Source organism: Prionailurus viverrinus, chromosome A2 (genome assembly GCF_022837055.1).
Source record: "Prionailurus viverrinus isolate Anna chromosome A2, UM_Priviv_1.0, whole genome shotgun sequence".
In the NCBI taxonomy this organism is placed as follows: Eukaryota; Metazoa; Chordata; class Mammalia; order Carnivora; family Felidae; genus Prionailurus; species Prionailurus viverrinus.
In genome coordinates, this window is record NC_062562.1 from 11,052,644 (window position 1) to 11,070,822 (window position 18,179).

The 18,179-nt window shown below is 45.7% G+C and overlaps 1 protein-coding gene and 1 pseudogene across 1 annotated transcript; one reads left to right on the forward strand and one right to left on the reverse strand.

Annotated features, from left to right (window-relative positions):
* Positions 1 to 6,929: 6,929 nt before the first annotated feature.
* Positions 6,930 to 7,874, reverse strand: LOC125160464 (olfactory receptor 10H3-like). Its single transcript, XM_047849430.1, has one exon. It carries the CDS (start codon positions 7,857 to 7,859, stop codon positions 6,930 to 6,932), a length of 930 nt encoding a protein of 309 aa, XP_047705386.1. The 5' UTR covers positions 7,860 to 7,874.
* Positions 7,875 to 8,036: 162 nt separating this feature from the next.
* Positions 8,037 to 17,014, forward strand: LOC125149015 (olfactory receptor 10H3-like; annotated as a pseudogene).
* Positions 17,015 to 18,179: the final 1,165 nt, after the last annotated feature.

Consider the following 18,179-nt stretch of genomic DNA (forward strand, 5'->3'; position numbering starts at 1 on the left):
TGAGTGCTGACGCCATTCTCATTAAATATATTTTAACTATTGGAAAAAGAAACAGACATGAAAACTTCCACAAAGGTTTTGTTCAACAAAGGATATCCAGGATACATGAACAGGCAGATGGAAATTTGGGAAAGGAGCCGGTGCCTTGACTAAAATTGACCAGGGAATACTGTCTAGAGTAAATAAGAAACCAGCACATTAAGAAGAAGAGACTCCAGGGGCGCCTGGGTGGCGCAGTCGGTTAAGCGTCCGACTTCAGCCAGGTCACGATCTCGCAGTCCGAGAGTTCGAGCCCCGCGTCGGGCTCTGGGCTGATGGCTCGGAGCCTGGAGCCTGTTTCCTATTCTGTGTCTCCCTCTCTCTCTGCCCCTCCCCCGTTCATGCTCTGTCTCTCTCTGTCGCAAAAATAAATAAACGTTGAAAAAAAAAATTAAAAAAAAAAAAGAAGAAGAGACTCCATACAGAAACGAGTGCAGGACATGAGCAGAGAACCCACAGAAGGGGTTACACAGGCAAGTGCACAGATGGTTTCAAGACAAGGAAAGGGAAGGGGAAAACGACCCTGAGATTTCCCTGTACACCTATTCATTTCCCCAGATTAGGAAGTGCCCAGTGCCCACAGCTATACGGGGAGGGAGCAATCCCGCGGCCTGCGGCTGAGAACCGAGAATGGAGAAGTGCAGCCTTCACGTGCACCTGAACCTCTGTCTCCATGGCGCACACCTACCTGGACGGAGCCTGTGGGATGCAGCCCCGCTTGTAGTGCGGGAATGGACAAGCCTGCTTGGGAACCGTAACTGGGAAGGGGGCAGGTCCCACGGGCCGGAGGCAAACCCTGGAGCCCCAGCCAGGAGTTCCGTGCACACACAGCAGCGTAAATGAAGCCGTAAAATGACACCGAGTGAATGAGGCAAAAGGCAGCTCAACTCTCCAGCATAATTGCATCTGGGCGCATTAAAAACAGAGCACCTGACACTGTTCTGTGGGATGCTGCAACGCTGTATACATGCCACTATCCGCTGCTCCAAACCCACAGGCTGCAACACAGACAGTGAGCCCTAGTGTAAATGTGGGCGGAGTTACTATAACGTGTCCTGATTGGTTCACCAGTGGAACAAACGCCCCACACTACTACCAGATTGTACAACGTTTAGCAGCATCCCTGGCCTCAGCCCTCCAGATGCCGGTAGCATCCCTCCCTCCCCATGAGCTGTGACAACAAAAGGGCCTCCGGGCATGTGCAAATATTTCAGGGGGACAGGATCAGTCCCAATCAACAATAGTGACCTAGAAGCTGCAAAGGTCACTAGGCTGAGTGAGGAACCCAGGACCCAGCAGGGGCGACCCGAGAAAAGTCCCACCAGCTCCCAAGGCTCAGAGCCTGTCTTACCACCTTTCTCCCCAGTCCTGTTCCCACCCCCAACCGGGGCTTGCTCCCCACAACTGCCTAAATATTGCCACCTACCCTGTCCCTCCTGGTCCCCTCGTGCTGGGCTGCCTCTTCCAGGAAGCAGCCAGCAGGGGAGGACAGAAGACGCTCTCTGGGGTTATTCTGTCAGCAGCACACAGGGGCAGGTGTGGGGCCAGACCTCTGGGCTCCTGGAACTGATGCTGTGTGCTTTATCCCTGTTGCAGCTTCCCAGCAGGCTGTTCCCCAGGGCCTCCTCAGGGTCTGGAGTGGCCAAGAGGATCATCAGAGGATCTCTGGGGATGTGCAGCCCCTACTCCTTCCTCCAACTCCCCAACACAACCAAGACTCCCTGCTGTCTCTGTCTGCCCTGAGAGCCCCAGTCCCTGCTGAGGACTAGGAGCTCCCAGTCTTGGGGGAAACAGGGCTGGAGTAGATGCCCTCAGTCCCTTAGGGTCAAGGAAGAGTCAGAGGGAAAGTAGGAGCTGGTGCAGCCCACAGTGGGAATCCAGAGCTCTGCTCTGGGGTCAGGGCAGCTGGAGGGTGTCCCAGAATAAGGGTAATTTAGAGCTGGGTCTTGGGGACTGATTTCCTTTGGTCAATAGAAGTTTTCAGTGTCTCCTGGTCATACTGGATAGCCCCACCTCCCCACACTGGTCAAGTTCTACCCTATTCCTGTTGTCCTGGTGATCCGAGCCAGAACATCTCCATTAGTATGTGCATCCTTGGGCTATAAAAACACATTTGGTCTTTGTCCACTTCATGACACACAGCTCCTAAAGCCCTTGTCTCAGGAGTGATGATACTGGATTTTGCATGCTAAGGAGATGCGTGGTGGTTGGGAGCCCCTGGATAGTCTAGGAAGGAGGCTGCTCCCCTGAACGGCCAAGGTGAGATCAGAGAGCTGGGACTTCCAGGTGGGGAGAGGGGCTATGGATTGATATTCAATCTCCAAGAACCAATGATTCAATCAATCATGTCTGTGTAACAAAACGTCCACAAAAACTCCCTAAGCAATGGGAATCAGAGACTTTCCCATTTGTCAACACGTGGAGGTGCTAGGAGGGTGGTGTGTCTGGAGAGGGCATGGAAGGTCCTCGGTCCTTCCTCCACCTTGCCTGATGCACCTGTTTTACCTGGCTGTTCCTGACTTGTGTCTTTTATAGTAAACTGGGAAGAGTAAGTGTTGCATTTTCCTGATTTCTGTGAGTCATTCCAGCAAAGTATCCAAAATGAAAGGGGGGAATTTAGAAACCCCAACTGTGAAGTCCCATCAGACAAAAGTGCAGGTACCCTGAACACTGAAAACTTGTCACTGGCATCTCCAGGTAGTTCGTGTCAGAAGTGAACTGAATTATGGGACTGCAGGTTGGTGTCTGGGAAGCTGAAGAATTGTTCATTGTTGTGGGAAGAACTCACCCATTTGGTCTTAAGTGTTAGGTGTAGAAACAGCTCACTTCCTGTGTCCCTCTGTCCAATCAACAACACAGTCCATTCTGCCTCTGAAATCAACCTCCAGTCTGCCACTCGACCCAGTCCAGGATGCCCACGCGCACCTCTGCCCATCTCTTCCTGCGTCTGCCCACCCCGCCGGCCCTCAGCTGCCTGCTTCCCTCACAGCAGCCAGGGGGACTCCCTACAAACGGGAATCTGACCATGGTGCATGGGCTTAAAATGTACCACTTGAATGCCACCTCACACCTGTCAGAATGCCTAGAATTAACAACTCAAGAAATAACAGATGTTTGTGAGGATGCAGAGAAAGGAGAACACTTTTGCGTTGTTGGCGAGAATGCAAACTGGGGCAGCCACTGTGGAAAACAGTATGGAGGCTCCTCAAAAAATTAAACATAGAACTGCCCTATGACCCAGCAATTGCACTAGTAGGTATTTATCCAAAGGATACAAAAATGTGGATTCGAAGGGGTATATGCACCCCAAATTTATAGCAGCACTATCAGCCTTAGTCAAACTACAGAAAGAGTCCAAATGCCCATAGACTGATGAGTGGATAAAGAAGATTTGTATATATATATACATTGGAATAATAACGATGAAAAAGAATGAAATCTTACCATTTGCAACAATGTGGATGGAACTAGAGTGCACAGTAAAACCTTTGACTATGAGTGCCTTGTTCTGCAAGTGCTCTATAAGGCAAGCAAACATTTCTAATAAATTAAAAAATTATCATGTTTATTTTTGAGAGAGACAGACCAGCATGAATGGGAGAGGAGCAGAGAAAGAGAAGACACAGAATTCGAAGCAGGCTCCAGGCTCTGAGCCATAAGTACAGAGCCCAATGTGGAGCTTGAACTCGTGAACCAGGAAATTATGACCTGAGCCGAAGTTGGATGCTTAACTGACTGAGCCACCCAGGCACCCCTCTAATAAATTGCAACTTGATAAGTGAGCAATGTCTTGCAATACGGGTGGGATGTGACTCCAGATGTCACATGATCACAACTGAGCCAATGGTTCCTCTCTCTCTCCTGCTGTAGGATTGTGGGTGATCATCTCCCATGCTCGGTCTCAGGCTGTAGTATTTGGCAGAAATCAGTGATTTTTCAGAATGTTTGAAGATGCCTACAATGGGCACTGGTGTATTTTTTGTCACTTCAAAGCACCTGTGGACAGTCCTTTGCTTCTCCATACAAGAGGAAGCTCAGGAATGCTTTGCTTCATTTTAGGTCAGGCTGCCTGCAGATTGAGGCCCTTTCCTTGCTGCCTTATTGTCAGTTTACATTAAATACAATATATGACAAGAGTTTATTAATACTGTGCTGTAGTCAACATCTATGCAAGTGTATACAATTGCCTCCATGCAGGAAAAGCTTCCACTGAGCCAATAGATAGCAGTGATTCCATTAGTGATCGTGAAAGTCGTCCAACACAATAACCCTCCTCTCTCTTGTCTCCTTCACACCAGCCATGAAGGTTTTCAAAGGTAAGTGCAGGTTAGTTTGTTTATTTTTCTTTATATTTTATATTTCCTTTATTATTTTGTATTATATTACAGTATTGTAATCATTTTTACATAAATATTTTAGGGTTGCAGAACAAATCATCTGAGTTTCCATTATTTCTTATAGGGAAATTTGCTTTGATAGACAAGTGCTTTGGATTACAAGCATGTTTCCAGAACGAATTATTCTCGTAATCCAAGGTTTACTGTATTATGCTAAGTGAAATAAGTCAGTCAGAGAAAAAGAAATATCATATGATTTCACTTATATGCAGAATTTAAGAAACAAAACAGATGAACATAGGGGAAGGAAAGGAAAAATAAGATAAAAACAGGGAGGGAGGCAAACCATAAGAGACCTAAATGCAGAGAACAAACTGAAGGATGCTGGAGGGGAGGTGGGTGGGCAGATGGGCACTTGCTGGGATGAGCGCTAGGTGTTGTATGTAAGTAACAAATCACTAAATTCTACTCCTGAATCCAAAACACTATATGTTAACTAACTTGAATTTGATTAAAAATTTTTTCTACTTGGTACAACCACTTTGGTAAACTTTTGTCAACATCTATTCAACCTGAACATAGTATCCCCTATGACTTGGCCTTTACACTTCTAGCTACAGACTCAACACAACACATAAGTGTTAATCCACTAAGGACATGTAGTAGATGTCATAAGAGCACCATTTGTAGTATCCCCAAATGGAAATGTCTATGCATATGTTCACATAATGGAATACCACACAGCTCTTTTGTGTATGTATTTTAAGAGTATTTAGAGTTCCCCACTGCCCTTGGAACAAACTCTCTAAGTGGACACCATGGTCTCACATGCTCTTGCCCTACCCACATATCTACATCTCATTCCAGCACCCTCTTAGTGACTTCCAACTCTCCCTGGTGAACTGAACATACCAATGTCCCCAAATGCACCATAGATAAGGACATCTTGATGGGGAGGGGTGGCATTAGTTAGTAAACCAATAATGAGTAAAATGATGAAAGGAATCCCAAAATTACCATAGACGGTTTTTCCAAGCTCTCGTTGTCAGTGTGCATGAGCAAAAGTGTCTCATGAACTCCTCTGGAGTCCGTGTTTCCCTCTGGCTGTGTGAAAGGGGTGTGTGCCTAGGGCTGCACCTGCCCTCCTTCCCTGAAAGGGGTCTCTTCCTTCTAATGACAGCCTTCTCCTCCCAGTCATGACCTCACTTCTCTCTGTAGACACCTGAGAGAGGTGGGTTCCTATTCACCAACTGCACACACGTGCACATTGTAATCGATTCCTGCTTCCCCCCTTCAAGGTGGTGTGACCCAGGACAAATTATCTATCAGATTTTCATTTTCTGTGTTTCAAAATTGTGAATAATAATAGAAGTGGGTCATATCTAAATGCGGAGAAATAATGATTTATTTTGAGACTTAGAAGAGTGAATGCATAGGAAACTCTTTCCACAACGTTTGGCAAATGGCAGGCACTCATATGCAACAGCCCTCCCTTGGTTTATTATTATAAAACACCTTCTGCCTGCAGCTCAAATATCTGGCCACAGCTTAAGTAAGAAATTTACATTAACAGAAGACCCCCTCCTGGATGCTCAGACATATGATTTCCCAAACCCTATCATGGAAGTTAGACCTAAAGTTGCATGTGACCCCTTCCTTCACATGTTGTGTGACCCTCACCAACATTTCTCATCTGCCACACCCTTGACCTTCCTTTGTGCTATCTTGAGATAGCACTGTGTCCTCCAACAGAGCCCGCAGATAGATGTAAGTACACAGGAATGAGAAATTGATGTTTTATTGAAAGTAATGTGGGGAAAAACAGAAAAGGATTTCCATAAGCAAGACCCTTTAAACATTCTGTATGTTCTTATCCAAGCACTGAACCGTCTCCTCCCCTCACTCTCTTCCCCTCCCTTCCTCCTACCCTCCCTCCCTCCCTCTTTCCCTTCACTTCTTATTCTGACATCCTTCACTCAACACCAATCAAGGTAGAAAAACTCCCTTAGGGTCTATCCTCTGCTAGGACAGAAGGAACTATATACACTGTCAACCAACTTCTTGGAGAGGAAGAGTTTACTTTTTGTACATTTTTATATTAAATGGTATATAAAACACTGGACACATGCCTGAGAGAAAAGCTGATGGCATTTATTATTATGCATGCTTTTGTTCAGACGTATGGTGATGAAGGGAAAGTCTTTCCTTCCTTCTCCATTTGAGAAGAACCATGGGCATCAGTGCCCAGACACATCCATGTGATGCCCCCCCCCCACTCATCCACAGGTACATAACACATTTGTAGACAGAAGTAATGGGATGGAGTTCATCACATGGGGTCTTGAACAGGAGATCATGATCTCTAGATCCTATGCAAGAGGGAGGCACACAAATTGGAGAAAAACAAATACCTAGCAGGTATCCAACACCTATAGATGCATTCAACAATACTTACTCAGTATTTTCTTATATAGAATCCCTACAACAGGCTTATGGAGATGGACTTGATCATCCCCAACCCTACTGTCATTTTCCTCACCGCCAAACTGGCCGTCAGGAGCTTAGGGGACTGAATTTTCTCTGGAAGCTTTTCTTTATGGCATTCTTGAGCTCCTTATTCCTGAGGCTGAAAATGATTGGACTGAGAAAGGGAGTGAAGACTGTATAGGTGGTGGCCATCAGGGTGTTACTGTCCATAGAATGGGGGCCCTTGGGCTTGAGGTAGATAATGGAAGCAAAGCTGTAGTGCACAATGACCACCGTGAGGTGGGACACACATGTGGAGAAGGTCTTGTGCCTGCCCTCAGCAGAGGGGATCCGCAATATGGCGGCCACGATGAAGACATAGGAGAGGACGATGAGGAATAAACAGCTCATCAGAGCTGAGACACACACCAGGATCACAGCCCAGGTGACAGAGGAATTCTCATTCCCACAGGCCAACTTTAGAAGGGAAAACACATGGCATAGAAAATGGTGGATCACATTAGACCCACAGAAGGTGAGGTGAAAAACTATCAGGGTCACCATCATCCCCATGACTGAGCCACCAGCCCAGGTCCAGGACACCAGACGGGCACAGCTACGGTTGCTCATGAGAACATTGTAGCGCAGGGGGTGGCAGATGGCCACATAGCGGTCGTAGCCCATGATCATGAGCAGGAAGGAGTGGGTGAAGCCAAACGTGAAGGAGAAAAACATCTGGCTGGCACAGGCCGTCCAGGTGATGGTGCGGCGAGTGGAGAGCATGTCAACCAGCATGCGAGGGGTGACGGCAACGGTGAACAGAATCTCAGAGGTGGACAGGGCGCACAGGAAGAGGTACATGGGCGTGTGCAGGCTGCGCTCGCTCCAGACTGTGGCCATGATGAGCAGGTTCCCCAGCAGCGTGAACAGGTACATGAGCAGGTACAGCAGGAAGAAGGTGGGCAGGAGATGCTGTGGGAAGTTAGAGAATCCCACGAGGATGAACTCAGTCACCATGCTATAGTTCTGACCAGGCACGGGTGCTGCATCTGGTGAGATCAGAAGAGGAATGAAGGTGACCAACATGACAATCATGAGTCTATACAACAATATATGAAATGGGGAGACTACAGACGCAGTATGTTAGGATTGGGAAAGTGACCCGGATACTCACTGGTTCTGCTGTTCTTTAGCATGGAACTGAAAGTCATGAGCGGTGCTATAAATAAGAACAAGAAAGAAGGTATGTACGGATGGGAAGGAAAGAGACATGCTCCTTCACCCAGAAAAAGTAAAGAATGAAGACATAAGGTACCACAGCAATAGAGAGCACAGTCTGCAGAAGACAAGATCGGCTCGCAACACTCAGTATTTCTCACAGAATTACTCCAGCAGTAATCATTCAAAGTATAAGCTTTAAGCAAAACTAAGATAACATTCCCAACGGTGACACAAACTGTAAAGACACGGCTCGCCAACATTGTGGTCTGGTGATTTCTTAACACTCAAGAAAATATGAGACTCTGATGGGTTCCTGTTTGGGTGCAGTACAACTCTCCGTTTTCACCATATTAGAAGTTAACACCGAGATTCTTTGAAAATACTTATTATGCATACATTCAAAAGAATAGTCACCTGCTCAATGTCAATACAAGTAACATGTTTTTAGACAGTAACTACATTTACAAAATTAACATTTGGTGAGAAGAGTTGCTGTTTTTTGTTTGTTTGTTTGTTTGTTTGTTTGTTTTTACATTTTAACAAACTTGGATGGGAAACAAATTGATGCTCATACCTGCCTCTTCATTCAGCCTGTGGCAACATGTTGTTTTAGTTGAAGCATATGATGAAAAATGGAAAAGTAAGGAACTGATGTTCCCCCAGAAAGGGTCTCCAGGACCACAGGGTCTTCATATCACACTTTGAAAACTTTTGCTATAAAATATCTAGGAATTAATGAAACACATGCAATACATCCAAATTCAGAAATGTTAACCATTAGTAAAAATGTAGGAGGTGATCTGAATATATGGAGGGCAATCTACACTCTTGGATGGATGAGTGAATATGGTAATGATTACATCATCAGCACACCTACATTATGTCTATAGTGAGTCTACTGTACATTTGATAAAAGTTTCCTTAAGTTCCTTCTGAAAAATAAAGTCAGTGCAAAACCATACCAATCTTGCAAAAATCAGCCCTGACCAGGTACAAAAAGATTGAGATCATACCATGCATATTTTCAGATCACAATGCTAGGAACTTGAAATCAACCACAAGAAAAAATTTGGAAAGCCCTCAGATATATGGAGGTTAAAGAACATCCTTCTAAGGAATGAAAGGGTTAACCAGGAAATTAAAGAAGAAATTTAAAAACACATGGAAGCAGGGGAACCTGGGTGGCTCAGTTGGTTAAACATCGGACTTCGGCTCAGGTCATAATCTTGCAGTTCATGAGTTCAACCCCTGCGTCAAGCTCTGTGCTGACAGCTCAGAGCCTGAAGTCTGCTTCGGATTCTGTGTCTCCCTCTCTCTCTGCCCCTCCTCTGCTCAAGCTCTGTCTCTCCCTCTTTCTCAAAAATAAATAAACATCAAAAAACTAAAAAATAATACATGGAAGCAAATGAAAATGAAAGCACAACAGTCCAAGCCCTTTGGGATGCAGCAAAGACAGTCCTAAGAGGAAAATACACTGGAATTCAGGCCTGTCTCAAGAAGCAAAAGAGGTACCAAATACACAACTTAACCTCACACCTAAAGGAGCTAGAAAAGGAGCAGCAAATAAAGCCCAAAGCCAGGAGAAGAAGGGAAATAATAAAGATTAGAACAGAAATAAATGATATAGAATAAAAAAAAAACAACCCAGTAGAACAGATCAATGAAACTAAGAGCTGGTTTTTTGAAAGAATAAGCAAAATTGATAAACTCCTAACCAGACTTCTCAAAAAGAAAATAGAGAGGACCCAAATAGATAAAATCACAAATGAAAGAGGAGACATCACAACCAACACCACAGGAATACAAACATATACGAGAATACTATGAAGAATTATATGCCAACAAGCTGGACAATCGGGAAGAAATGTACAGATTCTTAGAAACTCATGCACTACCAAAACTCAAACAGGAAGAAACAGAAAATATGAACAGGCCCATAGCCAGGAAAGAAATGGAATCAGTAATCAAAAATCTCCCCAAAAATAAGAGTCCTGGGGCAGATGGCTTCCCAGGACAATTCTACCAGACATTTAAAGCAGAGTTAACACCTATTATTCTCATACTGTTCCAAAAAATAGAAATGGAAGGAAAGCTTCCAAATTCATTCTATGAATCCAGAATTACCTTGATTCCAAACCCAGACAAAGACCCTCCTAAAAAGGAGAATTACAGGCCAATATCCCTGATGAATCTGGATGCAAAAATTCTCAACAAGATACTAGCAAATCGAAGTCAACAGTACATTAAAAGAATTTTTCACCACAATCAAGTGGGATTTATTCCTGGGCTGCAGGCCTGGTTCAATATTCACAAATCAATCAATGTGATACACCACATTAATAAAAGAAAGGGTAAGAACCCTATGATCTTTTAAATAGATGCAGAAAAAGCATTTGACAAAATACAGCATTCTTTCTTGATAAAAACCCTCAAGAAAGCAGGAATAGAAGGAGCATCCCTTAACATCATAAAAGCCATATATGAAAAGCCCACTGTTAGTATCATCCTCAGTGGCAAAAAACTGAGAGCTTTCCCCCTGAGATCAGGAACACAACACAGGTGTCCACTCTCACCACTGTTGTTCAACATAATGTTGGAAGTTCTAGCCTCAGCAGTCAGGCAACAAAAGTAATAAAACTCATCCAAATTGGCAGGAAGAGGTCAAACTTTCACTCTTCACAGACGAATGATGCTCCACAAGGAAAATCCAAAAGACGCCACCAAAAAACTGCTAGAGCTGATACGTGAATTCAGCAAAGTTGCAGGATATAAAATCAATGTACAAACATTGGCTGTGTTTCTGTTCACCAATAATGAAGCAGCAGAAAGAGATATCAAGGAATCAGTACCATTTACAATTGCACCATTAAAATGGATTAACTAGGAGAGAAATGCCCTGGCAGGGGAAGACGCATTATAGACATTATACACATCATTGTCAATTTCAAGTGTGACCCTGGAACAGACACCAACACCGATCAAGTTGGCTGCACACCTCAGAAAGTACCCCAGTGTGATGCAAAACTTGATATATGATACAGGTAGGACACAAATCAATGGAAAAAGATGGATTGTGTAAGAGTTTGTGGTGGGAAAATCCGTCCCGTTTAGAAGCAAAGTAAATGTGAATTTCTGCCTATAAACACATGCATGGGTGGAATCCAATTGGGTTTCTGACATAAATATGAAACATGATGCTATGAAGTTAATAGAAGAAGGTGGAGGAGAATAATTTTCTTGAACTAGGAGTGGGGATCTTCTTTTGTTTTGTGTTTGTTTTTGGTTTTGAGAGAGAGAGAGAGTGAGCAGGGAAGAGGGGAAAGGCCAGAGACAGAGAATCTGAAGCAGGCTCCAAGCTCAGTGTGGAGCTTGGCCGGGTCTTGATCCAATGGCCCTGGGATCATGCCCTGAGCTAAAATCAAAAGTTAGACACTCAGTCGACTGAGCTACCCAGGCACCCCAAGTAGGACTTTTTTAACAAACTCCAGAAGCACAAACCTTACATGATTTTGAAATATACAACGACATCAACAAGAAGCGTTTTTGTCCAACAGAAAATATTCTGGATCCAGTTAAAGGAGACAGAAAGGTGAGAAAAATCATGTTCATTGTGCAAAAAGGACCAAGGAATATGATCTAGAATAAACAAGAAACCAGTTACATCTACAACAAGCAAAAGCTCCATACAGAAATAAGCAGAGGGAAAAGGAAGAAAAATGAGCAAAGGTTTGAGCACAGAACTTACAGAGGGTGTAGCACAGGCAAATAAAAACATGCTAATAAGAAAAAAGAGAGAGAGGGACAGAGAGAGACAAAGGAAGGAAAATGCAGTGGAAATTCAGTGTATATCTATTGAGAGCCCCAAGTTAGAAACTCCCTGGTGTTGATCAGTTTTGGGGAGAACGCAACCCTCGTGCACGGCCTGTGAGAGCGCAGAATAGTGGAAATGAGGAGTGCACGCACTCTGTGCCCCAGCACATGTGCTCCTGAACATCTATCGCGATTGCTCAAAGGCATTTACAGGGGAGCATGTCAGAGGGTGTTTCTGTAGCATTGCTTTTAGTGGGGAACTGGAAAGCCTGCCTGTCCATTCTTTGGAAGGGGGCAGGACCCATGGGCTGGATGCAAACCCTGCAGCCCCAGCCAGGAGTTCGATGCACGCACAGCGCATAAATGAACCCATAAAATGTGTTGAGTGAGTGAAGCAAAAAGCAGACGAACGCTCCAGCATAATACCCTTTTGGCATATTAAAAATAGAGCAGCTGACACTATTCTGTAGGATGCTGTAACGGTGGATACATGCCATTATGCATCTGTCAGAATCCACAGAACCCACGACACAGACAGTGAATCCTAATGTATCCCGTGGGCTCTGGTTGTAGCCATATTGGCTCACCAACAGGAACAAATACACTATTTCAAGAGGTAAAAGAGGAAACCGTGTGAGGGAGAGAGGAAGTATGTGTTTTCCTGCAAACTTATAATTTTTCTATAAAATCAAAAAGCAAAAATTTTTCTATGAAATTTAAAAGGATACAAATAATTCACAGCACATATATGCACAGAGAAGACAGTACGCATGTACAAGAGCACATGCAAATCAAAGCGCATACCTTTAGTATGGGAGAAGGGTTGTTGGCACTGGAGGGAACAAGTGGTCGAAAGGGAACGTGAGCAAAATCAGAGAAGGACGTGATGAAAACCAATGCTTGTCAAGCGCAGCGACCCAGAAACGTCATTGACTCAGACCTCTGCACCTGACATCCACCATAAAACAAAACAAAAATGTTTTTATGAATAACTTGAGCCTCGATGTCGCCCACAGCTCCTGAAACCCTCGTCTCTGGGGCAGAACCCAGCCATAATTGCACCCCCTGGTCTTACTGATGTGTTGTTCTGAAGGATCCCCCACAATAGGGGTCAACCTGGAGCCTAGAGGACACAGAACCAGCAGGATAGGGAGGGACTTTCCTGGAGTGAGGAAGGCTGGGCTGGTGAGCTGGAAATAAAGCCTTCTGACCATGCAGACTTCCCCCCTCCCCAGACCAGGAACCAAGACACCCGTGTCAGCCCCCTTCTGTGCCTCAACCCCCATCACTCAGCACCCTCTCCCCCTGCTAAATAGCTGTCTGTGTGCTCTGCTCCTATCCATCTGCATGGCTGCACCTCCCTCCCTGCACTGCTCACTGCCCCAGGCCCCTCCTCTGCTCCCACTGCACTCTGGCTTCCAGAGAGAACTGTCTGAAACGCACCCCAGGTGTGCAGTCATCAGGGCCAGGGTTCAAGCCCCAGCTTTGGTATGTGTGTCTGAGAAAGAACGTTCGAGCCCTGAGCCTCCTCTCCCCAACTGAAAAATGGGAGTAAGCGGAGAACTATCTTCAGAAGGTCCAGAGGATTCATGGAAAGGGCTCCATGTTTACCTAACATGGGGGGTTATCCCTGATGCTGATATCTTCCCTGTCCTCTGAGCTGCTTTCCTGTCATCAGTCTGTACCAGATGCACCAGCTGGTCACATTCCAAACTCACGGCCTCTGTAGTGCCATTTGCACTAGGCCGAGTGAAGAGCCCAGGACCCAGCATGGGCACCCTGAGAAGCCCCCCTGGCAGGTGTCCAGAGCTAAGAATCTGTCTTACAACCCTTCAACCAGGCCCGGTTCCCATCCACTGTCTGAGTCTTGTTCCCAATAAATGTCCCATTATTGCCACCTACCCTGTCCCTCCTGGTCCCCTCGTGCTGGGCTGCCTCTTCCAGGAAGCAGCCAGCAGGGGAGGACAGAAGACGCTCTCTGGGGTTATTCTGTCAGCAGCACACAGGGGCAGGTGTGGGGCCAGACCTCTGGGCTCCTGGAACTGATGCTGCGTGCTTTATCCCTGTTGCAGCTTCCCAGCAGGCTGTTCCCCAGGGCCTCCTCAAGGTCTGGAGTGGCCAAGAGGATCATCAGAGGATCTCTGGGGATGTGCAGCCCCTACTCCTTCCTCCAACTCCCCAACACAACCAAGACTCCCTGCTGTCTCTGTCTGCCCTGAGAGCCCCAGTCCCTGCTGAGGACTAGGAGCTCCCAGTCTTGGGGGAAACAGGGCTGAAGTAGATGCCCTCAGTCCCTTAGGGTCAAGGAAGAGTCAGAGGGAAAGCAGGAGCTGGTGCAGCCCACAGTGGGAATCCAGAGCTCTGCTCTGGGGTCAGGGCAGCTGGAGGGTGTCCCAGAATAAGGGTAATTTAGAGCTGGGTCTTGGGGACTGATTTCCTTTGGTCAATAGAAGTTTTCAGTGTCTCCTGGTCACACTGGATAGCCCCACCTCCCCACACTGGTCAAGTTCTACCCTATCCCTGTTGTCCTGGTGATCTGAGCCAGAACATCTCCATTAGTATGTGCATCCTTGGGCTATAATAACACATTTGGTCTTTGTCCACTTCATGACACACAGCTCCTAAAGCCCTTGTCTCAGGAGTGATGATACTGGATTTTGCATGCTAAGGAGATGCGTGGTGGTTGGGAGCCCCTGGATAGTCTAGGAAGGAGGCTGCTCCCCTGAACGGCCAAGGTGAGATCAGAGAGCTGGGACTTCCAGGTGGGGAGAGGGGCTATGGATTGATATTCAATCTCCAAGAACCAATGATTCAATCAATCATGTCTGTGTAACAAAACGTCCACAAAAACTCCCTAAGCAATGGGAATCAGAGACTTTCCCATTTGTCAACACGTGGAGGTGCTAGGAGGGTGGTGTGTCTGGAGAGGGCATGGAAGGTCCTCGGTCCTTCCTCCACCTTGCCTGATGCACCTGTTTTACCTGGCTGTTCCTGACTTGTGTCTTTTATAGTAAACTGGGAAGAGTAAGTGTTGCATTTTCCTGATTTCTGTGAGTCATTCCAGCAAAGTATCCAAAATGAAAGGGGGGAATTTAGAAACTCCAACTGTGAAGTCCCATCAGACAAAAGTGCAGGTACCCTGAACACTGAAAACTTGTCACTGGCATCTCCAGGTAGTTCGTGTCAGAAGTGAACTGAATTATGGGACTGCAGGTTGGTGTCTGGGAAGCTGAAGAATTGTTCATTGTTGTGGGAAGAACTCACCCATTTGGTCTTAAGTGTTAGGTGTAGAAACAGCTCACTTCCTGTGTCCCTCTGTCCAATCAGCAACACAGTCCATTCTGCCTCTGAAATCAACCTCCAGTCTGCCACTCGACCCAGTCCAGGATGCCCACGCGCACCTCTGCCCATCTCTTCCTGCGTCTGCCCACCCCGCCGGCCCTCAGCTGCCTGCTTCCCTCACAGCAGCCAGGGGGACTCCCTACAAACAGGAATCTGACCATGGTGCATGGGCTTAAAATGTACCTCTTGGTATAATTACTTTGGAAAGCCATTTGGCAGAATCTATTCAAGCTGAACATAGGTATCCCCTATGACTCAGCATTTACACTGCTAGTGTCAGACCCAACACAACATGTTAAGTATTAATCCACGAAGGAACATGTAGTAGACGTCATAGGACCCCCAAGTGGAAACATCTACAAATATGTTGACATACTCAATTACCATACACATCTTTTCTGTGTATTTAAAATTTTTTTAAATGTTTATTCATTTTTGAGAGAGAAAGAAAGGGAGACACAGAGTGTGAGTGTGAGGAGGGGCAGAGAGAGAGGGAGACACAGAATCAAAAGCAGGCACCAGGTTCTGAGTCGTCAGCACAAAGCCAGATTGCGGGGCTTAAACCCACGAACCATGAGTTCATGACCTGAGCCGAAGTCAGATGCTTAACCAACTGAGCCATCCAGGCTTTCCATCTTTTCTGTATGTATTTTGAGAGTATTTAGAGTTCCTTGGAACAAACTCTTCCAGTGGACGCCATGGTCTTGCATGATCTTGCCCTACCCACCTATCTGCCTTCGCATTCCAGAATTCCCCTAGCCACCTCCAACTCTCTGGGCTGTGCTAGACAACGATTGTCCCCAAATGTACCATGCCTCTGTCACTCTGAACCTTTGCACTTGCTATACTGTCAGGAAACCCATCTTCCACCTACCTGCCTTGCCTGAATCATACTTACACTCCCTCATGTCTCAATGTAGACATCACCAATTGCCAAAGTCTCTAAATCCCAGGTTGGATCTGTGACCCTCGCCAGCTTCTTCAGATCCCTAGGCTGCCTTCATCACATCTCTGACCATTCTGTGCTGTCATCTTTGGTTATATGACAGATTCTTTCACTGGACCATGAAAAGAGAGAGCAGAGACCTAGTTCTTGGGTATAGCTGGATCCCATCACCTATAATATTTCCATATGAAATAAGTGTTGAATAACATTTCTTTACTATATGAATGAATAATGAGGGCAAAGTGATGTGAGGACACAGAGCAGTCCTTTCTGTTCATGATCATGGGCTATGACTGCTACATGGTCATCTGCCACCCCCTGTGCTACAATGTGCTCATGAGTCCCCACAGCTGCCCCTGGTGCTGGGCTGGTGGCTCAGTCATGGGGATGATGGTGACCCTGATAGTTTTTCACCTCACCTTCTGTGGGTTTAATGTGATCCACCATTTTGCCTGCCACGTGCTTTCCCTTCTAAAGTTGGCCTGTGGGAAGGAGACATCCTCCGTCACCTTGGGTGTGATCCTGGTGTGTGTCTCAGCTCTGATGGGCTGTTTATTCCTCATCATCCTCTCCTATGTCTTTATCGTGGCCACCATATTGAGGATCTACTCAGCTGAGACCTTCTACATGTGTGTGTCACCTCACTATGGTCATTGTGCACTATGACTTTGCCTCCATTATTTACCTCAAGCCCAAGGGCCTCCATTCTATGGACAGTAACACCCTGAAGGCCACCACCTACATAGTCTTTACCTCCTTTCTTAGCCCAATAATTTTCAGCCTCAGGAATAAGGAGCTTAAGAATGCCATAAAGAAAAGCTTCCAGAGAAAATTCAGTCCCCTAAGCTCCTGATAGCCAGTTTGCTCATGAGGAAATAGGGAGAAGAGCTGGGGATAGTAACTTCTGTTTTCATAGGACTGAGGTAAGATATCACTCATCATCAGGGAAATACAAATCAAAACCACAGTGAGATACCTCCTCACACCAGTCAGAGTGGCTAAAATTAACCACTCAGGAAACAACAGATGCTGGTGAGGATGTGGAGAAAAGGGAACCCTCTTCACTGTTGGTGGGAATGCAAACTGGTGCAGCCTCTCTGAAAAGCAGTGTGGAGGTTCCTCAAAAAATTAAAAATAGAACTACCTTACAACTCAGCAATAGCACTACTAGAATTTACCCAAAGGATACAGGAGTGCTGATGCATAGGGGCACAGGTCCCCCAAGGTTTACGCCAGTGCTTTCAACAATAGCCAAATTATGGAAAGAGCCTAAAGGTCCATCAACTGATGAATGGATAAAGAAGATGTGGTTTATGTATACAATGGAATATTACTTGGCAATGAGAAAGAGTGAAATCCTGGGGCACCTGGGTGGCTCAGTTGGTTGAGCGTCTGACTTTAGCTCAGGTCATGATCTCATGGTTCATGAGTTTGAGCCCTGCATCGGGCTCTGTGTGGACAGCTCAGAGCCTAGAGACTGCTTCGGATTCTGTGTTCCCTCTCTCTCTCTGCCCCTCCCCAGCTTGCACTCTGTCTCTCCCTCTCTCAAAAATAAATAAACATTAAAAAAAAAGAATGAAATCCTGCCATTTTCAGCAACGTGGATGAAACTGGATGGTATTATGCTAAGTTAAATAAGTCAGTCAGAGAAAGACAGATACCATATGTTTTCACTCATAGGTGAAACTCCAATAAATGAAAATATACATATCGTTGGGTGTTGGATACATGCTGGGTATTTGTTTTTCCCCAATTTTTTACACCCCTCTTGCATGGGATCTAGTGATCATGATCTCTTGTTCTTGACCCCATGTGATGAACTCCTTCCCATTACTCTGCCTAAGAATGTGTTATCTTCTTATGGGCAGGTGGGGGGCATCACATGGATATGTCTGGGCAGTGACACACAAGGTCTTCTTGAATGTTCATGCAAGGGAAGATTTTCCCCTCCTCCAACATAAGGATAAAGAAAATTAAGCAGAGTAATTATATATGACTCAGCATTTCATCCAGCACTT

Bases quoted from the DNA above. Each gene is read 5' to 3' on its own strand.
- LOC125160464 (XM_047849430.1), bottom strand. From the start codon at position 7,859: ATGGTGACTGAGTTCATCCTCGTGGGATTCTCTAACTTCCCACAGCAT.